The sequence below is a fragment of the Rhinoraja longicauda genome, chromosome 9 (genome assembly GCF_053455715.1).
Source record: "Rhinoraja longicauda isolate Sanriku21f chromosome 9, sRhiLon1.1, whole genome shotgun sequence".
NCBI lineage: Eukaryota > Metazoa > Chordata > Chondrichthyes > Rajiformes > Arhynchobatidae > Rhinoraja > Rhinoraja longicauda.
Window position 1 is genome coordinate 39,957,050 of NC_135961.1, and position 27,937 is coordinate 39,984,986.

Here is a 27,937-nt window from a genome sequence, read left to right on the forward strand (position 1 = left end):
AAGACACAAAGCTGGAGTAACTCAACGGGACAGGCAGCATGTCTGGAGAGAAGGAATGGGTGATGTTTTGGGTTGAGACCCTTTGGATTAAACCAGCATCTGCAGTTCCTTCTGACACACTGTTCAGAAGATCCTTGATTGTAATTAAACATTGTCTTAAACATGTTTTAAAGGGCTCAAGACTGTCGTATATACTGGCAACAGAAAAAACGTTTATTGCAGCTAAACAGGCCTATAAACCCAGTAAAAGATAATATACCAAACATAAGTAAAATAAATTAATAATCAGCAATACTAGGTAACCATAATAGTGCAAAAACTGCAGCCCATAGTGTAACCAAAGACACAATCCATAGAAACTTATAGTTGCTGAGGTTAGTGTTATGCAGTGTTCAAGAGCCTGATGGTTGCTGGGAAGAAGCTGTTCTTGAACCTGGAGGTCACGGTTTTCAGGCTCCTGTACCTTCTTCCTCATAGAGGCAGCGAGATGAGAGTGTGGCCAGGGTGATGTTGGTCTTTGATATTGGTGGCTCCTGTAGATTTCTGGTGGGGAGGTCGGTACCCATGATGGACTGGGCACTCCATGGAGTTTCCTTCATTCCTGGGTGTTCAGGTTGCCGAACCAGGCCATGATGCAACCATTACTCTGTACTCTGCTGTACACCTGTAAAAGTTATTTTTCTTTTTAGAGAGCAGCAAGGAAGTTTACCCTTGAGAAAATGAATAATTGAACACAATCCATTGCTTAATGCTGATTGTGTACAAATTGGCCACTGACCTGAAAGGTCACCTATCCATGTTGTCCTGAAATGCTGCCTGACCCGTTGAGTTGCTCTAGCATCGTCTTTTTTTTTGTAAATCAGCATCTGCAGTTCCTTGCGTCTCCATTTGCCCACTGGATTTCCTATATTAGAACTGTCAACAATTGTAAAGTACTTAAATAGCTGTGGAGTATTTTGGGACATCTTAAACATAGAAATATAGAAAATAGGTGCAGGAGTAGGCCATTCGGCCCTTTGAGCCAGCACCGCAATTCAATATGATCATGGCTGATCATCCAGAATCAGTACCCTGTTCCTGCTTTCTCCCCATATCCCTTGATTCCGTTAGCCCTGAGAGCTATATCCAACTCTCTCTTGAATACATTCAAAAAGGATGTGAAAAGCAATATTTAAATGCAACAATTTTCTTGTGACAATTAGTCATGGCATTAGAAATAAAACTGGGAGAATGTTGGGAATGTCTGGCTGCCTTGTGGAATGGCAGGGTTGTTGTTTCGAGTCACGACCCTGATTGTTCTGGCTTTGAGATTCTGCAGTTGTGTGATTGCCAATTAGAATGTGTTAATGAATGCCATTAACCTTATCTAGAAACAGCTGAGGCATGGTACCATTGTGCTGTGGAAAAACTGATGCATGTGTTTTTAAAAATCATGCCCTAATTAGTTGTTTGGATTATTTTTTAACAGTTGCTTGGTGAATGGGTCCCTTAGTTGAAATGGGCAAGTACAGCTTCATGGCTGTGCAGATCATAGTTCCCAGCTGTAGACGTAAGGAACAGCAGGTGTTAGTTTACAAAAAAAGGCACACAGTGCTGGAGTAACTTGGGCAGCATCTCTGGAGAACATGGATAGGTGATGTTTCGGGTCAGGGCTCTATCTGAGTTGCCGCCTGACTGTGGGTTACTCCAGCACCTTGTGTTAGATAATAGACGATAGGTGCAGGAGTAGGCCATTCGACCCTTCGAGCCAGCACCGCCATTCAATGTGATCATGGCTGATCATTCTCAATCAGTACCCCGTTCCTGCCTTCTCCCCATACCCCCTGACTCCGCTATCCTTAAGAGCTCTATCTAGCTCTCTTTTGAATGCATTCAGAGCATTGGCCTCCACTGCCTTCTGAGGCATGTACATTTCTATGTACATTTCCACCTGCCCACAGTATTTGGTCTAATTACATGTTGCATTTACATGTGAAGGAACTGCAGATGCTGGTTTATACCAAAGATAGACACACAATGTCCAAAGACGTACAGGTATGTAGGTTAATTGACTGGGTAAAATGTAAAAAATTGTCCCTAGTGGGTGTAGGATAGTGTTAATGTGCGGGGATCGCTGGGCGGCGCGGACTTGGTGGGCCGAAAAGGCCTGTTTCCGCACTGTATATATATGATATGATATGACATGATAACTCAATGAGTCAGGCAGCATCTCTGGAGAAAAAGAATAGGTGACGTTTTGGGTCGGAACCATTTTTCTCCAGAGATGCTGTCTGACCCTCTTTGGTGACCCGCGGACTTTCCTTGATCGGACTTTCTTGGCTTTACCTGGCACTAAACATTATTCTCTTGTGCTGTAAATGTACTGTAATAAACTGTACACTGTATGGCTCAATTGTAATTACGTGTTGTTTTTCTGCTGACTATATAGCACGCATCAAAAACTTTTCACTGTAACCTCTACACGTGACACTAAACTGAACATGCTGAGTTATTCCAGCACTTTGTGCCTATCTTTAGAAGTTAGCATTAGAATCTTATGGCTCACTCTGTAGCCTACATTACACTGGAAGCCGTCACCGCTTTGTTTTGTATTTCAGCTGGCTTCTGTATCCATGGAAGGAGAGCCCTCGGTGCTGGTCGACATCCCGGATGCCCTCAGCGAGAGGGAGAAGGTCAAATTCACCGTCCACACCAAGGTGGGTGAGCCTCGCCCAGTCTACCTGTCACTTGAGATGGCAAGCGTGAGCACTGTTGGCTGCCATTGTGTGCTCGTCACTTTCTCAAATGAGTCGGGAAACCAGTTTACACTTTACACAACACTGGATGTTATCTGTTGTACAAGTCACAGTGGTAGATCCACTACCTTGCAGCTCCAGAGACCCGGGTTCCATCCTGACCTCGTGTGTTGCCTGTGGGGAGTTCTCCCTGTGACCACGTGAGTTTCCTCTGGGCCTTCCGGTTTCCTTCTGCGTCCCAAAGACGTGGGTTTGTAGGCTAATTGGCCTTTGTAAATTGCCCGTAGTGTGTGGGATAGAGTTAGTGTGTATGGCTGATTGTTGGTCGGCGCAGACCTGGAGGGCCGACGGGCCTGATTCCACTCTGTATCTCTAAACTCATCCCATCCCCTGGTTACAGCAAGTTTGTGTTCCTGTGAATTGTTCCTAACCCGAGCAGTTCCCAAGTTGGGACTGTGGCCACAGTGTTCCCTCAGTGCGAAGATGCAGCTGTCAGCTCTATCGTGGTCTGCTAAGCTCTGGGCCGTACTTGCGGTCCATACACAAGTCATAGAGATGTGGAGCAGGGAGCTCGGGCCTTCCGTCCAACTGGTCTGTTTGGGGTTACTGTCACAGGCATCAAGGTACAAATGTCAGCCCAAAATGTCCATGTCAATCATAATGCCCCAAAATACTAATCTGTTCTGTCTGTACGTGATCCATATACCTCCATTGCCTGCATATCCATGTGCCTATCTAAAAACCTGTCAAATGCCACTACTGTGTCGTCTTCTGTCACCCCCCTCCCTGGCAGCGCGTTGCAGGCCACTGTATATAAAATAAACTTGCCCCACACAATCTATATACTAAAACACTCGTTTGTTTATTTGTTCCTGAACTACAGCCAAAACAGTCCACAATAGCGCAACAATTTTAGGCCCACCTTACTCTCAGTTGTCCCTTTGGTGCTAATGGAAGAAGTTTCATTGAAATCTGTTATATTTTTTGGGGAGGGAGGGGAGGGTGCTGCACCAATACAGGAGAGGTTTTGGCCCAAATGGGTCCACAGTCTAGTTTTTTTAACTTTGCCCCTTTCACCTTAAAGCCATGTCCTCTGGTCTTCGACATTTCCACGATGGGGGGAAAAAAGGTTTTGACTGTATACACTATCTATGCCTCTCATTATTTTATGTACTTGGATTGGGTCTCCCTGCAACCTTCAGTGTTCCATAGAAAACAATCTAAGTCTCATCCTTATAACTTGTACCCCCTAACTCAGGCAGTCTTCTGAAGAAGGGTCGTGACCCAAGACACCACCTATCCATGTCCTTCAGATACTGCCTGACCCGCTGACCTTGTTACTCCTGCACTATGTTCTGCGTAAGATTCCAGTATCTGCAGTTCCTTGTGTCAGCATTCTGATAAACCTCTGCACCCTCTCCAAAGCGTTCACCCTGGGGCGACCAGAGCTATGAGATTTTGTGCTTTTAACTGAACTTCTGAAAGATGAAGCAACTGAGGTGTTTTGTGGATACAAGGAACAAATCACAATGGTATGAACATTGAATTCTCCAATTTTAGGTAACTGCATAAAGCTTCCCCACCCTGTCCTTCCCTCTTCTCCCCCCCCCCACTTGCTTCTTTTCTTCCTCCCTCTTCCCTGTACCCCACCCAGACTCTCACCTATTTCTCTCCCTCTACCCACATTCCTTCCTCTAGCTTCACAATTTGCAACTCTTCAATCCTTTTGTCTCACAACTTTTTTCATTTCTGGTCTTTATCCACCATCAGCCTATTAACCCCTCTCACTCTCCCCACCCGTATCAGCCCTTTACCTGCCAGGCTTTGTCCTGCCCCTCCTCTCTTCTGGCTTTCTCTTCTCTAACCCATCTCCCAAAAGCAATCCTGCCCTCCGAAACGTCATATCCATGTTCTCCAGAGATGCTGCCTGATCCGCTGCGTTACTCCAGCCCCTTGTCTCCTCTCGAGTTATTAGTTTGCTACTCTCCCAGTGCACCATTTGAGGAAGTGAGCAGGGCAGCATTGAGATCACATGTCTGTACAGCACTCCAGATGGTGACCTTGCTTGTTCCTTAGATATTGTGGGCACAGTTTAGCTCGGGGAAAGAGTGTGTCCCATTTAGAATGGCACGGTGGCACAGCAGTATAGTTGCTGCCTTACAGCCCCAAAGACCCAGGTTCGATCCTGACTAGGGGTGCTGTCTGTACAGTGTTTGTACATTCTCCATGTGATCATGTTGGTTTTCTCTGGGTGCTCCAGTTTCCTCCTGCACTCCAAACACCTACAGGTTTGTAGGTTAATTGGCCTCAGTAAATTGTCCCTAGTGTTAGGATAGTGCTAATATATATGGGGTGATTGCTGGTTGGCACGCACTCGGTCGACACGCGCACACATATCAATTCTTGTTTTAACACTGGTTCGGCCCGTTGTTTTGATTGTCGGTATGCTCTTGACCCTGTCTAGTTCTGTGGTGTTTTCGTGATAATTATCTCATTCATTGGGTGCTTTGCTACTCGATTGTTTTGCAATGTTTAATTTCTCACTTGAATCGTGCTCTCACTGCAGAGGTTTGTGCATTAACTGCATGTTCACCTCTCATTCTTGATGCTCTTGATTCAGTGTACAGGAAGTGAGCCTTGTGTGGCTGAGTGGATGTTGCAAGTTCTTGATATTGTATGAGGAAGGTCATAGACTGCCTCAACTGCAAGATTCCAGACTTCCTGCCAATTTTTTTAAGCCCTTGTCTCAAATCTTAAGAGTGCAGACGTTCACCTGATCCTGCCTTAAAGATAAGGGCTCTTGGCTGCCCTGATAGACACGGAACTGATGGAGAAGAGTTGTCAGCGGCAGAAAATCATGTAGTGATTTAGACATGTGTTGTGGAAAATCGAAAAAGGGATGGGCGCTTTTGCAAAGCGCTTCATGCCTTTAAATGTATGGGACAGTCAGAACCTCTTTCCTTGTGGTGGAAATGCCAAATACTAGAGGACATAGCTTTAAGGTGAGAGGGGCAAAGTTTAAAGGAGAGTGAACCTGTTGGGTCCAAACCTCTCCTGCATTGGTGCAGCACCCTCTTCCCCCCTCCCTTTTTTTACTGCATATAGTGGGTGCCTGGAACATGTTGCCGGGGGTGCAGGCCGATATGAGAGTGGGGTTTGAAGTTTTTAGATCAACACATGGGCACGCAGGGAATGGAAGGATACGAATCATGTGCAGGCTTGTATGATTAGTTTAACTTGGTTTAGTTTAGAGATACAGCGTGGAAATAGGCCCTGTGGCCCTCTGAGTCCGCCCCAACCAATGATTACCTGTACACTAGTTCTATCCTACATGCTAGGGACAAGTTACAGAAGCCAATTAACCTGCAAGTATTTGGGATGCGGGTGGAAACCGGAGCACCCGGAGACAACCCACGCAGTCACGGGGAGAACGTACAATCTCCATTCAGTCAGCACCCGTAGACAGGATCAAGCCCGGGTCTCTGGCGATGTAAAGCAGCAACCTTTCCACTGCGCCACTGTGTCACCCTGTTCATGTGCTGTGGCATCATGTTGGGCATGGACGTTGTGGGCTGAAGGACCTGTTCTTGTGCTGTACTGTTCTGGTCTATGCATGATGTTGTGAATTAACTGTAAGGGAATGTTTGAGAATTGTGATAAATCTGATTCCTCAACTTTTACTCCCTGACCCTCTGCGTTTGCTGCAGGAGGTTGGAGAAGTGAATGAGGAGGAGGTTATTTAGACAGTGGCAGCTGAGATTGTAGCAAGGGTTTTGCACGGATATTTGAGATTGGGGGAACAATGATCACACCCTGGGTCTAGGAGACCAATATTGTGATTGAAAGGGAGGATGTCACGATAGATCTCCACCCCGTCACCCCTCGTGAGTATCATGCTGGAGTGAGCGGATAGCCCAGACATCACTATTAAATCTGGGAGATTTGATTTTTTTTTTTTACAAAGACTGTTGGAGGAACTCAGCAGGTCAGACAGCATCTTTGGAGAACATGGATAGATGACGTTTTAGGTTGGGACCCTTTTTCAGACTGATTTTAAGGGGGAGGGGGAAGAAAGTTGGGAGAGGGGAGAGGCAGGACAGCAGGTAACAGGTGGACGCAGGCGAGGGAGTGGTTTTTGATAGGCAGAAGGATGGAACAAAGGCCAGGGATGAAAGCAGGTGGTGTGAGGCAGACTGACTGTCCTCTATATGCTGGCATAAATTCCTCTCTGCCTGGATTGATGGACTGATTTGGTCCTAAGTGGCTGTGGATAAAGGACATGTGGTGTTCATATTCTCATTCAGAATAACCTGAACCAGAACGTCAGAGTTCACCACTTTCTCATCCACTCCCTGCACGCTAGGGGCAATTTACAGAGGTCAATTACCTACCAACCTGCACATCTTTGGGGTATGGAAGGAAACCAGAGCACCTGGAGGAAACCCACACGGTCACGGGGAACGTGCAGACTCCACACAGACAGCACCCATAGTCAGGATTGAACCCGAGTCTCTGGTGCCGTGGGACAGCAACTCTACCGCTACACCAATTCTGCCCTTTAGCCTGCGAATCCTTTCCCCAAAGAAGGGTCCTGACCTGAAATGTCACCCATCTATGTTCTCCAGAGATGATGCCTGACCCACTGATTTACTTCAGTGCTGTCTTTCCTCTTCCAGAATGTGTTGCTTGGTTAATGTCTTTATCAAGGGATTTTTCACAAACAAAACTCTTGCATTCTGCTGAATTATGAGGAAGCTAATTCATCCTGACTTAATTTTGTCTCTATCCCCTCTGCTTTATTTCCCTCTCCCCTTCTCTGAACAATGTTGTAGCTGCTTTGATAAGGTGGGCCAGGAGAGTAACAACCTGCTGAAAATCTTGTGCAATGGTTGGTTTCTGAACTCTGAACTTTGGGTTGAACCCATGGAATTGTTCAGTCTGGTTTGACTCCTGTTGACAAGATTGGACTTGTGGAGCCCTTGTTTTTTTAAACATGTATTAAGGTGACTAGGTTCACAAATACACCTTTGTGCAATACTGTCTTTTGAGAAGACACAAAGTGCTGGAATAGCTCAGCGGGTCGGTCACATTTTGGGTTGGGACCCTTCAGACTGAAAGTAGGGGGAAGGGGGGGGACTGGAGGTAGGAAAACCAGAAAAAATCAGGGCTGGCAACAGATGATCAAGGAAAGGTGGAGACCACAGTGGCCCATTGTTAGTTGGGGAAGAGCCATGGCTGGGGAGCGAAGAAGGTATCTTTTGAGAATTTGTGTGTTAGATATGGCATGCTGTTTGGTGGCAGCACCTGTGCTGATCCAGCCAAGGCTTGGTAAAGCTCTGGTAAACGTGTTCCACCGTTTGGCATCAGGGTCACCAGTAGATGTTTACTGGGCACTCCATCCACTCACTGAAGCTTGGTTTACTTCAGCGATACAGCACGGAAGCAGGTCCTTCAGCTCACAGAGTCCATGCTGACGGGCGATTACCCCGTACACTAGCACTATCCCACACACTAGGGACAATTTACAATTTTACCGAAGCCAATTAAACTATAAACCTGTACACTTTTGGAGTGTGGTAGGAAAGCGGAAAAATATCCACACAGTCACAGTGGGATCCTACAAACTTCATACAGACAATACCTGTTAACACCTCCTTGTTCTTTTGGCCAGGGTCCAACCCATAATGTAGTCTGTTGGTTTTTTCCTCCCCACCCCCCCCCCCCCCCCCCCCACAAATGCCACCTGACCTGCTGAGTTCCTCCAGCATTTGATTTGTTTTGCTTCCTTATAAACTTAGTGGTTCAGTCGAATGCGACAGTAATTTATGATAGTTTGTGTAAAAGTAACAATAATTTGCAGTGTCAGAAACCCAGGTGTGTTCTTGACCTCTGGCACTATTGGTGTAGAGTTTGTAAGTTCCCTCTGTGACCGTGTGGGTTTCTTCTGGGTGCCCCGGTTTCCTCCCATATCCCAAAGACGTGCAAGTTTGTAGGTTAATTGGCCTCTGTGAAGTGCTGTAGGAACTCAGTGAGTCAGGCGGCATCTGTGGTGGGAATGGACAGACAATGTTTCAGGTTGGGACCACGGACAAGAGAACCTGGTGATATTTAAGAGGCGAGCGGGAGGCATTGTCAAGTAGTGAGTGGGCTGGGAATCCAGATATGGGACCATGAGGACCTGCAACATGTAGAATGTAGCACGTGGTCCATTGGACCTACCTTCAGAAAGCTGATGAGGAAGAACTTCTTTAGCCAGATGGTGGTGAATCTGGAATTCATTGCCATTGTGCCACTGTGCCACCCACTCCCCCTTTAACATCGGTGGCGGAACTCAAGTCATTGGGTATTTTTGAAGCAGAGATTAAGATTCTTGATTAGGAAGGATGTCGGGGGTTATGGGGTTGAGAGGGAAAGATAGATGAACCATGATTGAATGGCAGAGTAGACTTGATGGGCTGAATGGCTTAATTTTGCTCCCAAGGACTTATGAACGTATAGCATATTTTGTGGGGGGACACACGATCTTATATTTGCAAGCCAAGTGGTTGGGCTTGGGACTCCACAACAGCTGGGTGGAGTTGGTAATTGTAGAGGGTGTCTCGGACCTTGATGGGAGGGGAGGTGGGGGTCGGAGTGGGGGAGTGCTGACTCTCGCTTTCTCCTTCAGACAACCCTGCCGTCCTTCAAGAAGCCGGACTTCTCGGTGATCAGGCAGCACGAGGACTTTGTGTGGCTACACGATGCACTGGTGGAGAATGAGGACTACGCCGGGATCATCGTGAGTGGGGGTCGTATCCAGTGTTTAGGCCGGCACTGGGCCTGCACTCGCTGAGGTTTGGAAGGATGAGGGGAACCTCAGTGAAACTTACTGAATAATGAAAGGCCTGGATAGAATGGATGTGATGAGGGTGTTTCCACTAGTGGGAGTGTCTAGGACCAGAGGCCATAGCCACAGAATAAAGGACATGCCTTTAGAAAGGCAATGAGGAGGAATTTATTGCCACAGACGGCAGTGGAGGCCAAGTCATTGGGTATTTTTAAGTGGAGATTGATAGGTTCTTGATTAGTAAGGGTGTCAAAGATTATGGGGATTAGGCAGGAGAATGGGGTTGAGAGGGAAAGATGGATCAGCCATGATCAAATGAGGGAGTAGACTCAATAGTCCGAATGGCTTAATTCTGTTCCTATGTCTTGTAATATAGTGGTTGGCTGCAGGGCTCTGTTGCGTGGATGAGTGTTCATGAAACAGTGCAAATTAGGCCATTTGGCCCATTGTCTACTCTGCCAGGGTGAGTCACTCAAGGGTGATCTTAGAGGTGTCTATAATCATGAAGAATAGATAAGGTAAATTCACAGAATTTTAACCAGAATTGGGGAATCAAGAATCAGGAGACATAGGTTTAAACTGAGGAAAAAGATTTAATAGTAGCCTGAGGGGCAACTTTTCCACATAGACAGTGGTGGGAGTATTGAACAAGCTGCCAGAGGAGGTAGTTGAGGCAGGTGCTATAGCAATTATAAAGCATTTGGACAGGTACACGGATAGGAAAAGATATATGCCAAATGTATGCAAGTGGAACTAGCTTAGATGGGTCATCTTGTTTGGCATAAATGAGTTGGGCCGAAGGGCCTGTTTCTGTGCAAATGCCTTTGGTTGTCCTAGAGAATGCACAGTGATCTTGGCTTTAGGGGGCACGTTTTCGGTGAGGGTTTGAGATGGTTGGACGTTAATTGGTCAATGCGGAAGGAATGGTGCTTCTGATAGCGTGGGGAGTGTGAAGGGGTGGACAAGGTGGGGAGTGTGAAGGGGTGGACAAGGTGGGGAGTGTGAAGGGGTGGACAAGGTGGGGAGTGTGAAGGGGTGGACAAGGTGGGGAGTGTGAAGGGGGTGGCTTGGGGAGTGTGAAGGGGTGGACAAGGTGGGGAGTGTGAAGGGGGTGGCTTGGGGAGTGTGAAGGGGCGGACAAGGTGGGGAGTGTGAAGGGGTGGACAAGGTGGGGAGTGTGTGGTGGGTGAATGGTGTGGGGAGTGCAAATGTAATGGTGGTGTGAAGAGGGAGGTGTGTGGAGTGTGGTCTTGAATAAGGTGTGTGTGGGGAATAGGGGTGAGGTGTTAGTTCTGTTGATGTTGACCACCCTTCCATTATCTGCCTGTAGATTCCCCCAGCACCTGCCAAGCCCGACTTTGACATGGCGAGGGAGAAGATGCAGAAACTGGGCGAGGGAGAAGGATCGATGTCCAAGGAAGAGTTCAGTAAAATGAAACAAGAACTCGAGGCGTAAGATAGCCTGGAGCTGCCCATTGTCTGTTTGTTCAGCACAGCTGGTGGGGCTAGATTAACACCCAGAGGGAGGGTAGTTTTGTGTTCTTGTTCTGTGTCTGTACGAAAGTGCGAGTCTTCAAGGTACAACAGAAGTCTTTATTATAGTAGTGTAAGAAAATAACTGCAAATGCTGGTACAAATCGAAGGTATTTATTTCACAAAATGCTGGAGTAACTCAGCAGCTCAGGCAGCATCTCAGGAGAGAAGGAATGGGTGACGTTTCGGGTCGAGACCCTTCTTCAGACTGATGTCAGGGGGGCGGGACAAAGGAAGGATATAGGTGGAGACAGGAAGATAGAGGGGGAACTGGGGAGGGGAAGAGAGGGACAGAGCCATGAACTATCTAAAGTTGGAGAAGTCAATGTTCATACCGCTGGGCTGCAAGCTGCTGGGCTGCTCTAGATGTCAACTTCTTTACATCGGCGAAACCAAACGCACTCGGGATCGTTTCGCTCAACACCTTCGCTCAGTCCGCCTTAACCAACCTGATCTCCCGGTGGCTGCGCACTTCATCTCACCCTCCCACTCCCAGTCTGACCTTTCTGTCATGGGCCTCCTCCAGTGCCATAGTGAGGCCCACCGGAAATTGGAGGTGCTTGCAGCCCAGCGGTATGAACATTGACTTCTCCAACTTTAGATAGTTCCTCTGTCCCTCTCTTCCCCTCCCCTTCCCAGTTCTCCCTCTATCTTCCTGTCTCCACCTATATTCTTCCTTTGTCCCGCCCCCCTGACATCAGTCTGAAGAAGGGTCTCGACCCGAAACGTCACCCATTCCTTCTCTCCTGAGATGCTGCCTGACCTGGTGAGTTACTCCAGCATTTTGTGAAATAAGTACCGTCTCTTTTTACAGTAACTCAATGCTGGCAGCAAGACAACTAAAATGGCTGCAACCACACAATTTGACTGCACACTCCACATTGTGTACAGCCAAAATAACTATGTACAAAACATCTCCGTTTGTCCTGTGCAGCACCACCTGCTGGTGCAACGGGTCTTCCCACCCCACACAGTACACCAAACATCACACTCCCCCTTTCCAGTTTGAACGACTCTATTCCTGAATTAGTCGCCTTGGGGGAGTACCACGATTGCAACGTGTCGATCGATGAAGGACCACAGGCAGATCGGCGGGCAGTTCGTCTGGTGGAACTTCATCAAGCCAGGGGGGAGGCAAATCAGGCACTCCAGTGTCCACACGATTCGGCACTGGGGTGTCCGACTGCTTGGTTCTGTAATGCACTGTTTTCGTGGCTACGATTTTCTTGTTATCCCCAGAGCATGCTTTCCATTTCTAGCCATTGAACCCCGCTTTTGCTTCTGAATTATTAGTCCGTTTCTTTCGTAATCCACCCCGTTTAGTTTACTTTTCTTTGGAAGCGTTGAGTCCATTGAACTCATCAATAAATTCTTCACAGTGAAGAAGGTGATGCTTTGATTCCCAAGTGTCTTCATTACTTCCATAGCCTTTCCATTGTATAAGGTACTCCCACTTCCCCTTTTTATTTTTCCTTTTGTCGACAATCTTCTCCACCTCGTATAGATCTCCTGAAGCCATACCCGCTTCCAGAGGCGGTCGCTGCTTGCTTGCTGGTGTTACTGCTGTTGTTTCGGCGGCCGTATTACCCGAGTGCCCCTTTGCAGACTGACGGCAGAGTTCCTTGTCGACGGCGTCCATCCGACTGAACGGAACTGGTCTTGGTTTGAAAAACTTAGGGCCGGCATCGTCTTTGAGTATGAGCCGTGCCTTCATCTTTGTGCAATACCCAAGTCCAAGTGCAAAAACGGCTGGAAACTGGTCAAGAACCTTCTGCAGGTTGTTCTGGCACTTGCTGACCATGTTACAGTCCGTGGTAGATGACAATGCCATGGTTGATCCTTCGTAGATCAAGGCATTCATGTCAAGCTTGAAAGCACGGATCCAGTCGATGGTGCACAGAGATGTACCTTCTTTGCCAACGACGATCAGCGGCAACATCTGTGTCATACCATTACAGAAACGGCGACAGTGCATTTGCCTTTCGTGGGAATGGCCTGTCGTCCGTATCCGAAAAGGCGGATGTTGGCCGGTTTCCGTTTCGGCGATCCGATCCTCTCCCAGATGTCCTTACCCACTAGTGACACGGCTGCACCAGTGTGCACCTGGAACTGTAGATCGACGGTCGAGACCCGCAGTGAAATCCTCGGCTTGTCAGTGATCGTGCACACACTGAGCACATCAATAGAAATGGTCTCCGCGATTTGGTCGACTGTATTTTGCACTTTGTGCCCTTTCTCCGCTTTCCTACGGATTGACACACTGCCTGGTGATGACCTTTACGGTAACAGGCATAACAAACGGACTTGATATACGGGCACTTACGGTGATGAGCAGACGAGCCGCATCGGTAGCAGGGTTTCGATCCTCCCCCCACAGGGGAGCGGCTCTTCTGAAACTGCTCCTTCTTCTCCGGATTTGCTCTGGGTCGATCAAATGGATTTTGGCGTTGCGGACGAGTCTGACAAAACTGTATGCACCTCTTGAGGGAGTTTCGATGCTGTATTTCCAGCCATTTTGTGCATTACTTAGCAGCTCGGCCATCTTAGCACACTGCAGCACATTCTTCAATGAGGTGTCTGATTCCTTGAGAATCGCCTGCTATATGAATGCCTGTCTGCAGCCCGTGACCAGTCTATCCTGCAACGCATTGTCTTGCCACTTTTCGCAGCAACGAGCTTTAAAATCACATGCCTTTGCCTTGGTGCGAAGTTCGGCAAGAAATTTGGTAATAGATTGCCCTTCCTGTTGCACCGTCCGGTAGAAATCGAGGTGAGCTGCGAGGAAATTCTGACTTCGTAATGCAGCTGCAAAGTCATTGTGATTTCAGCATATGAAACTTCAGTTACTTCTGTAAGTAAATTTTGAAGTAGTGCAAACGTTTCTGGGGACATTGATGAACACAAGAGAGCCTTCTTCCTCAGGTCAGTCGTAATTGCCATACTTTCAAAATAAAACTCAGCACGCATTAAATACGGCGACCACCTTTCTCACTCGGGATCGAAACGATCAAATTGCAGAGACATGTTTTTTTTAAATCAAAAAATAGGCTTTCATCTGGGTCTTTGGACACAATCCGAAGTTTCCCGTTCCTAACACCACTTTCGTGTTCTTGTTCTATGTCTGTATGAAACTTTGCGAGTCTTCAAGGTACAACAGAAGTCTTTATTACAGTAACTCAATGCTGGCAGCAAGACAACTAAAATGGCTGCAACCACACAATTTGACTGCACACTCCACACTGTGTACAGCCAAGATAACTATGTAGAAATCATTTCCCTTTGTCCTGTGCAGCTCCACGCTGCACGGGAGGAGCAACGGGTCCTCCCACCCCACACAGTACACCAAACATCATAGGTGGAACTGCACGGGGGGGGGTGGAGATTACCACCAGGAGGGGGAGAGGTCATGGGGGGAGGGGATAGATTCACATGCAAACGGAGGGGGTGGAACTTCACAGGGGGAGAGTTGGGTGGGGGGGAGGGCTCATGAGGGAAGGGCTCGTGAGGGAAGGGCTCGTGAGGGAAGGGCTCGTGAGGGAAGGGCTCGTGAGGGAAGGGCTCGTGAGGGAAGGGCTCGTGAGGGAAGGGCTCGTGAGGGAAGGGCTCGTGAGGGAAGGGCTCGTGAGGGAAGGGCTCATGAGGGAAGGGCTCATGAGGGAAGGGGTTGGGGTTGCACAGAATGATTTTTTTGGAATCTAGCTGTTTAAAATCTACATCTTCTCCCCAAATCTGTTTTTAAGCAGAATACTGCCCTAGAATTGGAGTGGTTTTGTTTGTGAGTTTAATCATTTGTTTTTTCTTTTGTTATCTTTGCTTCATTTTTGTGAACTTGCAATTGGAATAGGGTGGTCTTGTAGAAGTGTATGATGGGAATAGATAAGGTGAATGTAGTCTTTTACCCAGGGTAGGGCATTCAAGAACCACAGGGCATGGGTTTAAGGTGAGAGGGGAAAGATTTCATAGGAACCTTGAGGGCAACCTTTTCACACACAGGGTGGTGGGTATGTGGAACGAGCTGCTAGAGGAGGTAGTTGAGGCAGGTACAATCACATTTACTCCCATCACATTGTGTCCTTTTGTGTATTAACCAGCATCTACTGTTGTTTCTACTTGTACAATGATAATCTCTTGTGGACACCAATGTCACATGTGGTCTGTTATAGGGAGGGTTTACTGTTCTGTGATTTAGTGTCTGTCCTGGTTGTGTGGTTTGATTAGGGAGTACCTGGCTGTCTTTAAGAAGACTGTATCCAACCATGAAGTCTTCCTCCAGCGACTCGCGAGCCACCCCGTGTTGACCAGCGACCACAACTTCCACGTTTTCCTGGAATATGATCAAGATGTAAGACTTTATTTCTTCTCTTGCTCCTGTGGTGGGAAGTTAATTGGGAACAGCTTGCTTGCTCTTCATTATAAGGCTATTGGATGGGAACAGGGAATGCAGGGACACGGATCACACTCAGGCAGAGGACATCATTTAAAATTTGGCATCATGTTGGGCACGGGCATTGTGGGCCAAAGGGCTTGTTTCATGTGTTCTACTGTTCTATTTTCATCTGTCTTGTGCCAAGTGATGTTCAAATTGCAATAAGGCTTAAGTTTATGATTGAACTGGTTGATTCAAAATTAAACTTTAAACTTTATAGATACAGCACAGAAACAGGCCCTTAGGCCCACCGACTTAGTTATTACCTCGTACACTAGAACTAGGGACAATTTACAATTTTAAAGCAGCTAATTAACCTACAAACCTGAGTGACTTTGGGATGTGGGAGAAAACTAGAGTACCCGGAGAAAACCCAAGCAGTCACAGGGAGAATTTGCAACCTAGGTTGGGATCAAACTGGGTTCTCTGGCGCTGTAAGACAGCAACTCTACCCACAGTGCCACGCGTAATAGTGTAGGAAATTTTAATTTAAGAAGCTTGAATATTGGGTAAGTGGAGGGTAGTAACTAAGAGTTTCTGGGAAAGGTTTGCAAATACAGTTCTGATGTGTTTGCAAAATGAAGGCTGTGGGATGGAAGAGGCATTGGGTACATTGATCCAGTTGGCACGGGGACAGACAGTGGGTGCAGAAGGGAATTCCACAGTGGGGTCACCCAGGAGTCAGCGTCATGACTGCGGTCCTCTGTGTTTTTATTGGGCAGTTGACTTGTTTCGGCGTTCCCCAGCAACGGATGCTCTGCCAAACCTGGGACTGATGCTCTGTGCAATGGTTATATTTAGGTTTATTATTGTCACGTGTACAGACCTACAGTGAAAAGCTCTGTTTTGCATGCTATCCAATCAGATCAGATAATACCAATTATAAATACAATCATGTTAAACTCAAGGACAACAGATTGAGCAAAGGAGAAGAGCGAGTGAGGGATACAGTTCTCAGCATTACAGTGCATCAGTTCAAAAGACAAAGTCCAATGTCCGCAATGGACTAGAAGTGATTTGTACAGTACCCGAGCTTATGGAATGACTGTTCAGACACCTGATAATGGAAGGGAGGAAGCTGTTCCTGAGTGTGGTGGGGCGCGCTTTCAAGCTTCGATCTTCTGCCTGACGGGCTGAATGGCCTCTTAGAACATGGAATAATGCCGCGCAAGAACAGGCCCTTGGGCCCACAATGTTCATGCTGAACAGTGCTAAGTTAAACTAATTTCCTCTGCCTGCACCTGATCCATGTCCCCCTTGTTTCTGATTGGGAGGTCTCGGGGTGATGGGGGTGACACCACTCTTGATCTCTTCAGGGTAAGGAAGTGTGGTGGTCAGAAGGAATCCTGTAGACGTTGGTGCTTATCCCTCCCCACTGTGTCTAAATGCAAGAGTTGTCATTTCGGTGCCATTTTACAGCCCCAGCTTCAGCTGGCCGCTAAGGCCTGTTGCAGCCGTCGCCTCCGTTCCAGTCACCCCGTCATCCATCATCCATCTTCTTGTGAGGTAGGGAGTTCCCACGCATCTATTCCCCACCCTGTCAACGTCTACCTCGGACAGCACTTGGAGCACTCATGGTTCTCCATCCTCTGGCTACATCATGGCTGATTGGTACTGGCTAATCCCACCTGCTTCCTTTCCCAGCTGAGTGTCCGTAGGAAAAACACCAAGGAGATGTTTGGTGGCTTTCTAAAGAGCATGATGAAGACGGCTGATGAAGTCCTCATCTCCGGGGCCAAGGTATTTGTGTTTTGTTTTGTGTATAGAAGTGTTTGTGATCTACCCGCTAGTTAGAAAATTGGAAACCAAATGGAGAAGGTCAGCATCTGTGGAGAGTTAACAGGCCGTGTCAAAGAACTGGATCGGTTAGAAGCTGAAGCAGGGTGGCACAACAATAGAACTGCTGCCTTACAATGCTAGAGGCCCGAGTTCAATCCTAACTACGGGTGCTGTCTGTATGCAGTTTGTACATTTTCCCTGTGATAGTGCGAGTTTCCTCCGGGTGCTCCAGTTTCCTCCCACACTCCAAAGATGCGTTTGTAGGTTAATTGGCTTCTGTAAATTGTCCCCAGTGTGTGGGATAGAACTAGTGAACAGGAATTGCCCAACAGTACAGACTCGATGGGTCAAGGGCCTGAAACGTCACCTATCCATGTTCGCCACAGATGCTGCCCAACCCACTGAGTTACTCCAGCACTTTGTCTTTTTTTAGGCTGGAAGTCAAACATGTTGGGGAGAACAGCTGGGGTAGAGACCAAGAGGAGATTGTTGACCATTGATTTGGGAGCCAGTTTAAACTTATTGGTTGATCTTGTTTTAAATCTAAATTTTCTCTTCCAATAAATCTAGTTTTTGTGGGAGGGAGGGGGGGGGGAGAGAGAGAGAGATTTGGGTTTTTGATATCCAGGAGAGGGATCATTATTTGGGTCACACCTAGCATCGCTTATGTTTTGAAGGACATTTGACAGATATATGGATAGTGTTTAGAGGCATAAGGACCAAATACGGGCAAATGGGACTAGCACTATATGCCGTTAGTTGGCATGGACAAGATGGTCCAAATGGCCTGTTTCTTGGCTGCAAGGGCTTGATTATAGCTGTTTAAACCTAGACTATAGTCACTAATAAAACCCATATGGAATTTGGAAGCAGTTCCATCTCGATAATAAGAATAAAAAGCTTGGCAGTACATGGTTCGCAGTGAATGGAATGTCTGCATTTAAGAGAAAGTTGGATAGTGCATGAGGGAGAGGGGGACTGAATGGAATTTAGCGTTAAGAAGCTGGAAGGGGCTGTGTATTGCGCATAGACCTGTTCGGCTAGCAACCCTTCCCTAAGCTGACAGTTCTATAGAAAATAACTTTAAAATAAATTCCTGTTTTTTTTCTCTGCAGGATGCTGATGAATTCTTTGAACACGAGAAGACATTCCTAGTGGAATACGGCACCAAAATTAAAGACTCTGCACTGAAAGCAGAAAAAATGACAAGAACTCACAAAAGTAAGCATTGATTGGCTGGCTGCCTTCACAGATGTTTGACCAATAAGGGTTGAAACTTTTCTTATACAAGAGATGAAATATTGAGCACTTTTGTAGTTGACTGCCAACTTAATGTCTCTGTTTCTCCAGATGTTTCTGATGATTACATTCACTTATCCTCTTCCTTTAATGAGCTTGGCATGGAAGAAAGGTCTCCATTGACTCAGTGAGTACATCTGTGTCCGTGCTGTCTGCACTGGCTGACCGTGTGGAACTCACAACAGCAGGAATGGATGCAGTGGTCTTTTTGTTGAAAGAAATGTTCCCTGGGTGTATGGTTTAGCAAGTCAGTCATACAGCATGAAACAGGCTCTTTAGCCCAACTCGTCCATGTCGATCAAGATACCCCATTTATGCTAGTCCCATTTGCCTGCATTTGGTCCATATTCTTCTAAACCTTTCTTGCCCATGTACCTGTCTGTGTCCTTTAAATGTTGTTATGGTATCTGCCTCAACGACCTCACCTGGCAGCTCGTCCCATATAAACGGGCGGCACAGTGGTGCAGCGGTAGAGTTGCTGCATTACATGCAGTGATGCAGCGGTAGAATGCAGCGCCGGAGACTGGGGTTCCATCCTGACTAAGGGTGCTGTCTGTACGGAGTTTGTACGTTCTCCCCGTGACCTGCGTGGGTTTTCTCCGAGATCTTCGGTTTCCTCCCACACTCCAAAGACTTGGGTGTAGGATAGTGTTAATGTGCGGGGATCGCTGGGCGGCGCGGACCCGGTGGGCCGAAGGGCCTGTTTCTGCGCTGCATCTCTAAATCTAAAATCTAAATCTAAAAAATCTAAAACCCACCACTCTCTGTGGAAAAAGTTCCCCCTCGGGTTCCCCTTTCTCACCTTAAACCTATGTCCTCTGGTTCTTGATTCCCCTGATCTGGGTAAAAGACTGTATATTTGCCCTATCTATGCCCCTCATGACTTTGTACATCTCTAGGTTTACCCCTCATCCTCCTGTGCTCCAAGAAATGAAGTCCCGGCCTGCCCAATCTCTCCCAGGCCATTCAGGCCATTGAGTCCTGGAAACATCTTTGCATTCTTTCCAGCTTGATGACATCCTTCCTACAGCAGGGTGACCAAAAGTGAATCCAAGTGTATTTGGTTTAGAGATGCAAAGTACAATACGTGGAAGCAGGCCCTTTACCCCACCAAATCAATGCCGACCAGTGATCACCTGTACACAAGTTCTATCTTGCACACTTGGGACAGGTGAGGAAGCCAATTAACCGACAAACCTGTATGTCTTTGGAGCGTGAGAGGAAACTGGAGCACCCGGAGAAAACCCATGCGGTCACAGGGAGAATGTATAAATTCCGTACAGACAGCACCTGTAGTCAGGATCAAACCCAGGTCTCTGGTGCTGTAAGGCAGCAACTCTATTGCCTCACTGCTGTGCTGCCCAATAACAGTGGCATTGTAGCGACCATAGAGAATGGTCCAGGTCGTCGAACCCTCGGATTGGCCAGCGAGGTCACGTGGGAACGCGACCATGGGGATTGGTCCAGGGAGCGACATCGCTGATTGACCAGCGATGTCATGTGCGCGTTTGGCGCCCGATTTAGTCAGTTCGGCGAAGTCTTCAAGGAAGACAGTAAGTTTGTAATGGTTGTCCTTTACCTTGTTGTTTAACTCTGTATTCGAATATTGCGGCTGCAATAAACTTCTTCTACAACCAACAAGTTTCGGACTCGCCATATTGGTGACCCCGACGTGATCTGGACGATCACCGACTGAGCAGGAACCCGACGCCTCGTTGACGATGACCGAGCCGGGCACACCGGAGTCAAGCGCCGGAAGCGTTCATCTTCCGTGGTTTTGGACGCACGCACCGCAAGCTTGGTTTATCCACACCGAGGCTCAATTTCATATAAAGAAGGTGTCGGACGAATCCACGAAGTACTACTACCTCGTCAGCGCTCTATCGCCGGACACAACCAAGCGCGTGATGCGGTTCATCGTGGATCCACCTGCGGAAAACAAGTACGAGGCCATGAAGAAAGTATTACTGCGAACCTTCGGGTTTAATAAGCATGGTGGTGCGGCAAAACTTCTGCACCTACCAGATCTTGGAGACCAACTGCCTTCCGTCCTCATGGCCGAAATGATGATGCTAGCCAGTGAGCATACGGATTGCCCTATGTTCGAACAGGCATTCCGCGAGAAACTCCCCGAGGATGTCCGACTGCTGCTCACGGATTCTTCTTTTAAGGACCCCGAAGCATATAATAATAATAATAATATATTTATTTTATATAGCGCCTTAACACATGCACAAAGCGCTTTACAAATACAATTAACATAGAAACAAACAGACAAACAGACAAACTATCCTGACGGAAAAGCGGCGAATACACAACGCCAGCGTCCTCTCACGTCAGGGTCCAGCAGCAGACATTAAAGAACACAAGACACACAGATACAATTTTTTACACAAAACAGCCATCACAGTGATTGCTCTAGGCATACCCTCACTGTGATGGAAGGCAAAGTCTTATCTCCTCCTCGTTCTTCTCCCGTGGCGCCACGAGGCGATCGAGGCTCCCAACCCCTTGAAGCCCCCACCGGGCGATGGAAAGTCCCAGGGCCGAGCCGAGCAGGCCGATGAAAGTCCTGAGCCCCCACCGGGCGATGGAAAATGCCGCGGCCGAGCCACGCAGGGCGATGAGAGTCCTGAGCCCCCACCGGGCGATGTAAAGTGCCGCGGCCGAGCCACGCAGGGTGATGAAGGGCCTGCGGGCGGGTTGATCGTGCCTCGTGCTTCGGGGCGGTTGAAGCTGCTACGGCTGGAGCTCCCAAAAGCCGGTCGCCAGCCAGGGACCTGCGAACTCCCGATGTTGCGGTCTGCAGGGCCCACGGCCGAAGCCTCCGAGATGGTAAGTCCAGGCCCTGCGACCGGAGTCTTCGAGGTCGATCCCAGCTGGAGGCCGCCGACTCCACGATGTTAGGCCGTTGCGCGAACGGAGATACGACACGGTAAAGGTCGCATCTCCGTTGAGGAGGAGATTTAAAAAAAGGTTTCCCCCAACCCCCCCACCACCCCCCTACATACACAGAATTAAAAATAAAACAAAACGTACATTTAACATCAACAATGACAAAAAACACAAAAAAAAAAACTGGAGAGACTGCCGGTGAGCCGCAGCTGCAGAACACAGCCACGCCCCAATGGAACTCATATGCAGCGAACGCGGACGCGCTCATAGCGGCAAAAAACAAGGCAAGTGGTTCGATCAACAAAGTCTCGACATCAGTGACCACGCCACAGCGACGGCAAGATGGCGCCACGTCTCCCGCCAATTCTCCGAAAGCCCGCCAAAAAGATCCGCACAAGCGCGGCTGGTGCTATTATCACCTACGATGGGGTAACGAATCCCGCAACTGCCGTTTGCCTTGTACCTTCGCGGGAAATGCCTCGGCCGATCGTACATAGGGGCAGTTACGATTGGCCAGAACCGGCGCCTCTATGTCAATGATCCATTCACGGACACAGAATTTTTGGTAGACACGGGAGCCATCGTCAGCATAGTGCCGCCGACCGACCTCGAAACCTGATCGGGTAAGACAGGTCCCACCCTCATCGCGGTTAATGGTAGCCCAATTCGCACTTTCGGTACACGGAAGATGTCCCTTGTGTTAGGCCTCCGCACGTACGAATGGCCATTCATCATAGCCGACGTCAAACAAGCGATCCTGGGCGCAGATTTTCTCTGGGCTTTTTCACTGGTTCCTGATGTCCGCGGTAACGACCTCCGACCCTCCGCCGAAGATGAGCACGTTGCTCCGACAATCGCCTCCTCGCCCAGCCCTACTGTCCAGGCCGTCGTCGCGGCCCCCGACTCGTATGCTGCGATTCTGGCAGAGTTTCCGGAGCTGCTCGTCCAACGTTTTGACACGCCTTCGGCTAAGCACGGTGTGGTCCATCACATCCGCACCGAAGGCACCTCCCGTTTTCGCTCGGGCCAGGAGACTACCGCCAGACAAACTGGTGGTGGCAAGGGCGGAGTTCAGGAAAATGGAGGAAATGGGAATTGTCCGTCAGTCTGACAGCCCGTGGGCCTCGCCGTTACACATGGTCTCCAAAGCATCTGGGGGGTAGAGACCATGTGGCGATTATCGGCGTCTCAATGCTGTCACCACGGCTGATCGCTACCCCATACCGCACCTACAGGATTTTTCATCTGGGCTGGAAGGAGCGGTGGTGTTTTCCAAAATCGATTTGGTGCGAGGATACCATCAGATTCCGGTGCGACCGGAGGACATACAGAAAACTGCAACAATTACTCCGTTCGGGTTGTTTGAATGGTTGCGTATGCCTTTCGGTTTAAAGAACGCGGCACAGGCTTTCCAGCGACTGATGGACCGCGTGGGACGGGGTTTACCGTTTTTGTTTATTTATTTAGACGACATCCTGGTAGCCAGCCCCTCCGTGCAGGAACACCAGGCCCATTTGCGGACCGTGTTCCAGCTGCTCCAAGACCACGGGCTCATAATCCAACCCTCCAAATGTCAATTCGGACTTCCTGCTCTTGATTTTCTAGGGCACAGAATTACCCCTGCCGGCGCCTCCCCTTTGCCCGAAAAGGTGGAGGCTATCCGGGCATTTCCTAGGCCCACCACAGTAAAAGGGCTACAGGAGTTCGTAGGCATGGTTAATTTCTACCATAGGTTCGTTCCGGCAGCTGCGCGAGTCATGCGCCCACTCTTCCAATGCCTTGCAGGAAATCCGGTAGAGTTGTTGTGGTCCCCGACCGCTGAGTCGGCTTTTACAGCAGCTAAGGCAGCCTTGGCAGACGCCACCATGTTGGTCCATCCGAGCCCCTCCGCCCCCACGGCCCTGACGGTTGATGCCTCTGACGTGGCGGTGGGCGGGGTTCTGGAGCAGCAGGTCGGTGGCCGTTGGCAGCCTTTAGCGTTTTTCAGCCGGCAACTAAATTCGGCCGAGCTGAAGTATAGCGCATTTGACCGAGAGCTTCTGGCTCTCTATTTAGCTGTTCGTCATTTCAGGTACTTCCTCGGGGGCCGCCCATTTGTGGCCTTTACGGACCACAAACCATTAACATTTGCTTTTTTGAAATTGTCTGACCCATGGTCGGCCCGCCAGCAGCGGCACCTGACTGCTATCTCCGAATTTACCACCGATGTCCGTCATGTTGCGGGTAAGCTTAATGCCGTTGCTGACGCCCTGTCTAGACCTGCTTGTTCCCCTATTTCGGCGGTGGACTGCGAAGTGGATCCCCAGGAGCTTGCGGAGGCACAGCTTCTGGCGGATACCGTTTCGGCTTACCGGTCCACCACTTCGGGATTGAAGTTGGCCCAGGTAGCTTGTGGGTCGGCGGGCACAAAAGTCTGGTGCGATGTTTCTCTTCCCCGTCCCAGGCCGGTAGTACCGCCCTCCCTTCAGCGCCGGGTTTTCGATGCCATTCATGGGCTGGCGCACCCGTCCATCCGCTCCACCTCTGCCTTGGTAGCAGCGAGGTTTGTCTGGCATGGCCTACGGAAACAGGTGGCGGGGTGGGCACGTTCCTGCGTGCCCTGTCAGACCGCTAAAGTCCAGCGCCACGTCCAGCCCCCCGTACAGGATTTCGAGGTCCCGGCTGTTCGTTTTTTCCACATCCACGTGGATTTGGTCGGGCCCTTGCCTTCCTCCCGGGGCTACACCCACCTCCTCACGGTGGTGGATCGGTTCACCCGGTGGCCAGAGGCTTTCCCATTGTTTGATATTTCGTCAGCGTCTTGTGCTAGGACTTTGGCCCTTCATTGGGTAGCTCGTTTCGGGGTCCCGGCAGTTATTACTACTGACAGAGGGCCACAGTTCACTTCGTCCCTCTGGGCCGCGCTTGCAGAACTGTACGGGTCCAAGTTACAACCCACGACTGCATATCACCCCCAGGCAAATGGACTCGTAGAAAGGTTCCACCGCCAACTTAAGGCGTCCCTCAGTGCAAGGCTTGAAGGCCCGGACTGGGTAGACCAGCTCCCTTGGGTTCTGTTGGGCATCCGGACTGCTCCCAAGCTAGATCTCGGTGCGTCGTCCGCAGAGCTAGTATATGGCTCGACACTTCGAGTACCCGGAGATCTGTTTCCGGACCCTTCAGACCAGCTGCCTACAGTCCCATCAGTGCTAGCGTCTCTCCGGGAACGGGTGGGCTCCCTGGCTCCAGTTCCGACTTCACGTCATGGGTGTCCCATGGTACATGAACCGCCTTCCCTGAAGGACTGTGAGTTCGTTTTTCTGCGAAAAGATTCCCATCGCGCCCCGTTGCAGAGGGTCTATCAAGGGCCGTTCCGGGTTTTGCGTAAGGGAACGGCTACCTTCACCTTAGACATGGGCGGCAAGAGTGAGCTCGTCTCGGTGTCCCGGCTAAAACCTGCCCATTTGGATCCGGATCAACCAGTCCTGGTCGGTCAAACCCCTAGGAGAGGCCGACCTCCGTTAGTTCCGCTCAGTCCAGGACCCCCCGTTCCGACAGTTCCTCTAGGACCCCCCGTTCCGGCAGCTCCTCCAGGACCCCCCGTTCCGGCAGCTCCTCCAGGACCCCCCATTCCGGTAGTTCCTCCAGGACCTCCCGTTCCGGCTGTTCCGCCAAGTCCGGAACCCCCGGCTCCTGTGGTTCAGGCTGTCCCTCTCCGTACTCGTTATGGTCACGAAATCCGGCTCCCTGCTAGGTTCCGCACCTCGGGTTCTGGGGGGGGTCATGTAGCGACCATAGAGAATGGTCCAGGTCGTTGAACCCTCGGATTGGCCAGCGAGGTCACGTGGGAACGCGACCATGGGGATTGGTCCAGGGAGCGACATCGCTGATTGGCCAGCGATGTCATGTGCGCGTTTGGCGCCCGATTTAGTCAGTTCGGCGAAGTCTTCAAGGAAGACAGTAAGTTTGTAATGGTTGTCCTTTACCTTGTTGTTTAACTCTGTATTCGAATATTGCGGCTGCAATAAACTTCTTCTACAACCAACAAGTTTCGGACTCGCCATAGCATCACCGATGTCTTGTGCAACTGTAACATAACTTCCTAACTTCTAAATTACCTGACTGAAGGCCAATATACCCGAAGCTGCCTTGACCACCCTATCTACCTGTGACACCACTTTCAGGGAACTATGTATCTGCGTTCCCTAGCTCCCTCTGCTCTACAACACCCCCCAGAGCCCTACCATTCATTCACTGAAGGTCCTGTCCTGGTTTGACGTCCCAAAATGCAGCACCTCGCACTTATCTGCATGAGTTTTGGTGCTGGTGTCCAAAAGAAGATCAAGGTGCTGACATGTTTTCAGGATGTTGCTGGATTTTGGATTGTGTGGGTTGTTGTTTTGGGAGGTCCTGGTATTTCCAGCCAGGTCTGACCTTTGGGTGATGTACTGGGCAGATCCATCAATGCACCTTGTCCAAACGGTGGGCTGGGGTAGGTGTTCAGGGTGGTCCCTGGGCTGCCAATCAAAGCAGCCCTTTGTGCAAAGGGACTTCTGGATGCCATTCTATGGAGCAGCAAAGCGATGGTTTAAGGTGTCCCAAGTGCAGGCTAATGGGTGGGAACTCCGGTGGCCATTGAGGGACTGGGAGGTGGGTGTTGGGGTTGAACATTGAGCCCCAAAGGAGTGCGCGCGGAAGGAAGAGTTGGGGACCGTGTACTTATGTTTCGGCTTCCTTTACTCCCTCCTGAATCCACAAACCAAACCGGGCTGACTGAAGCGGAGAATATAACAGGCAGCTTTAAGCCATTGCTAATAACACAATAACTTGTTATTTTCCAGGCACTGCATGAAGCTGGCAGAGCTATTTGAAAGATTGAGGGTAAGTCTGGATCACTGAAATGTGAAGGATGGATCACACCAGGGTAGCTGTCTCGATCTATTCTGTGCAGTCGTTTTAGGGACAGGCTGTTTGTCCCCTTTAGTCCTTCCCATTATTCAGTAAGTTCATGGAGAACATGTAGGCTGCAACCTTGCCTGATAAAAATCTATTCATCATTGCTCTCCTACAGTCATTCTATTTGCCAGAAACAGTTTTATTTTGCTTGAGGTTACAGGTCTAAAAGAACAAAATACTCTTGAGACCCAGGCAGGAGAATGGGGTTGAGAGGGAAAGATAGATCAGCCATGATTGAATGGCAGAGTAGACTCAATGGGCCGAATGGCCTAATTCTGCTCCTATGACTTATGAAAACAGGTAATCCCAGTCAAAGGCTGCTCCTGCTGCAACAATCCTTTGACAGAGAAAGTCTTCCAGCTAGATTATTTAAGATGTGATTGAAAAAGAATCATTCAAATTCACCAAATTAAAGCACAGATGAGACCAGGATTCATAACAGGAACCCCTCAGCCCAACTCGTCCATAAGAACAAAGATGCCCCATCTAAGCTGGTCATTTGGTCCATATCCGTCTAAACCTGTTCTATCCTTGTACCTGTCCAAATGTTTTTTAAATGTTGTTTTAGTACCTGCCTCAACTACCTCCTCTGGCTGCTCGTTCCATGTACTCACTATCCTTTATGGGGGAAAAAGGTGCCCCTCAAGATCCTATTAAATCTCTTCCCACTCACCATAAACTTATGATCCCTGGTTCTTGATTCTTCTACACTGAGGGGAAAATAGACACTGCATTTACCCTGTCTATTAAGTGGTTTCATGATTGAATCAATCGCGAAATTGGGTGATTTCATACACGTCTGTACGATGACCCATTGGCCTCCTGTGCTCCAAGCAATAAAGTCCTAGCCTGCCCAACCTCTCCCTATAGCTCAGGCCCTTGAGTCCTGGCAACATCCTTGTAACTCTTCTCTATGCTCTTTCTAGCTTGCCAACCTTCTACCCCACAGTGACCTGTATTTAATGTGCTGTTCTGCACAAGACGCTCTGGAGAAAGCAAGTCAGTTTGAGAACAATAATTTGCTTCAGCACCACTTCCATTTTCCACAACTGGCTAGTTTTGGAGAGCTGGTTTTCTAGGTGACTGTTCAAGGAGAACTAATGAACCGGCCTTCCTCCACCTATAATCATGAGTCATTGGGCAGCGTTCTGCAACAGCAGAGGCTGAGAGATAATCCCAGCAGCTCAGAGATATGGTCACTCTGGAAATGGAGACAGTGAATTAACTTTACCTCCTGAGCTTCCTTTTTTTGGAAATTAATGCACAGTTGCTGGTCTTCAAGTCCAAAAGAAATTCATTGCAAACCACAAGATGGCAGAGGTTCTTAAAAGTGCATGTTGTTTAATCCGTAAGATCGTAAGTGGTGGGCCATTCAGCCCATCGAGTCTGCTGCACCATTTGATCATGGCTGATCTATTTTTCGTAACCCCATTTTCCTGCTTTCTGCAACCTTTGACGCCCTTGTGATCAAGAACCAATCAATCTCCTCCTTAAAAATGCACAATGTCT

At 48.9% G+C, this 27,937-nt stretch overlaps 1 protein-coding gene across 3 annotated transcripts in view; it reads left to right on the forward strand.

The window, feature by feature from the left end:
- Window positions 1-27,937, forward strand: part of snx5 (sorting nexin 5) — a 36,731-nt gene that overhangs the window by 1,928 nt on the left and 6,866 nt on the right. For 2 of the 3 annotated variants that reach the window (XM_078405228.1, XM_078405229.1), the window contains exons 2-9: window positions 2,598-2,696; window positions 9,403-9,513; window positions 10,892-11,013; window positions 15,313-15,436; window positions 17,165-17,260; window positions 18,415-18,520; window positions 18,650-18,725; window positions 26,314-26,353. In XM_078405228.1, coding sequence (XP_078261354.1) covers window positions 2,598-2,696; window positions 9,403-9,513; window positions 10,892-11,013; window positions 15,313-15,436; window positions 17,165-17,260; window positions 18,415-18,520; window positions 18,650-18,725; window positions 26,314-26,353 — 774 coding nt within the window. Of the gene's footprint in view, window positions 1-2,597; window positions 2,697-9,402; window positions 9,569-10,891; window positions 11,014-15,312; window positions 15,437-17,164; window positions 17,261-18,414; window positions 18,521-18,649; window positions 18,726-26,313; window positions 26,354-27,937 lie in introns of those variants that run through there. The other variant, XM_078405231.1, reaches the window with a different exon arrangement.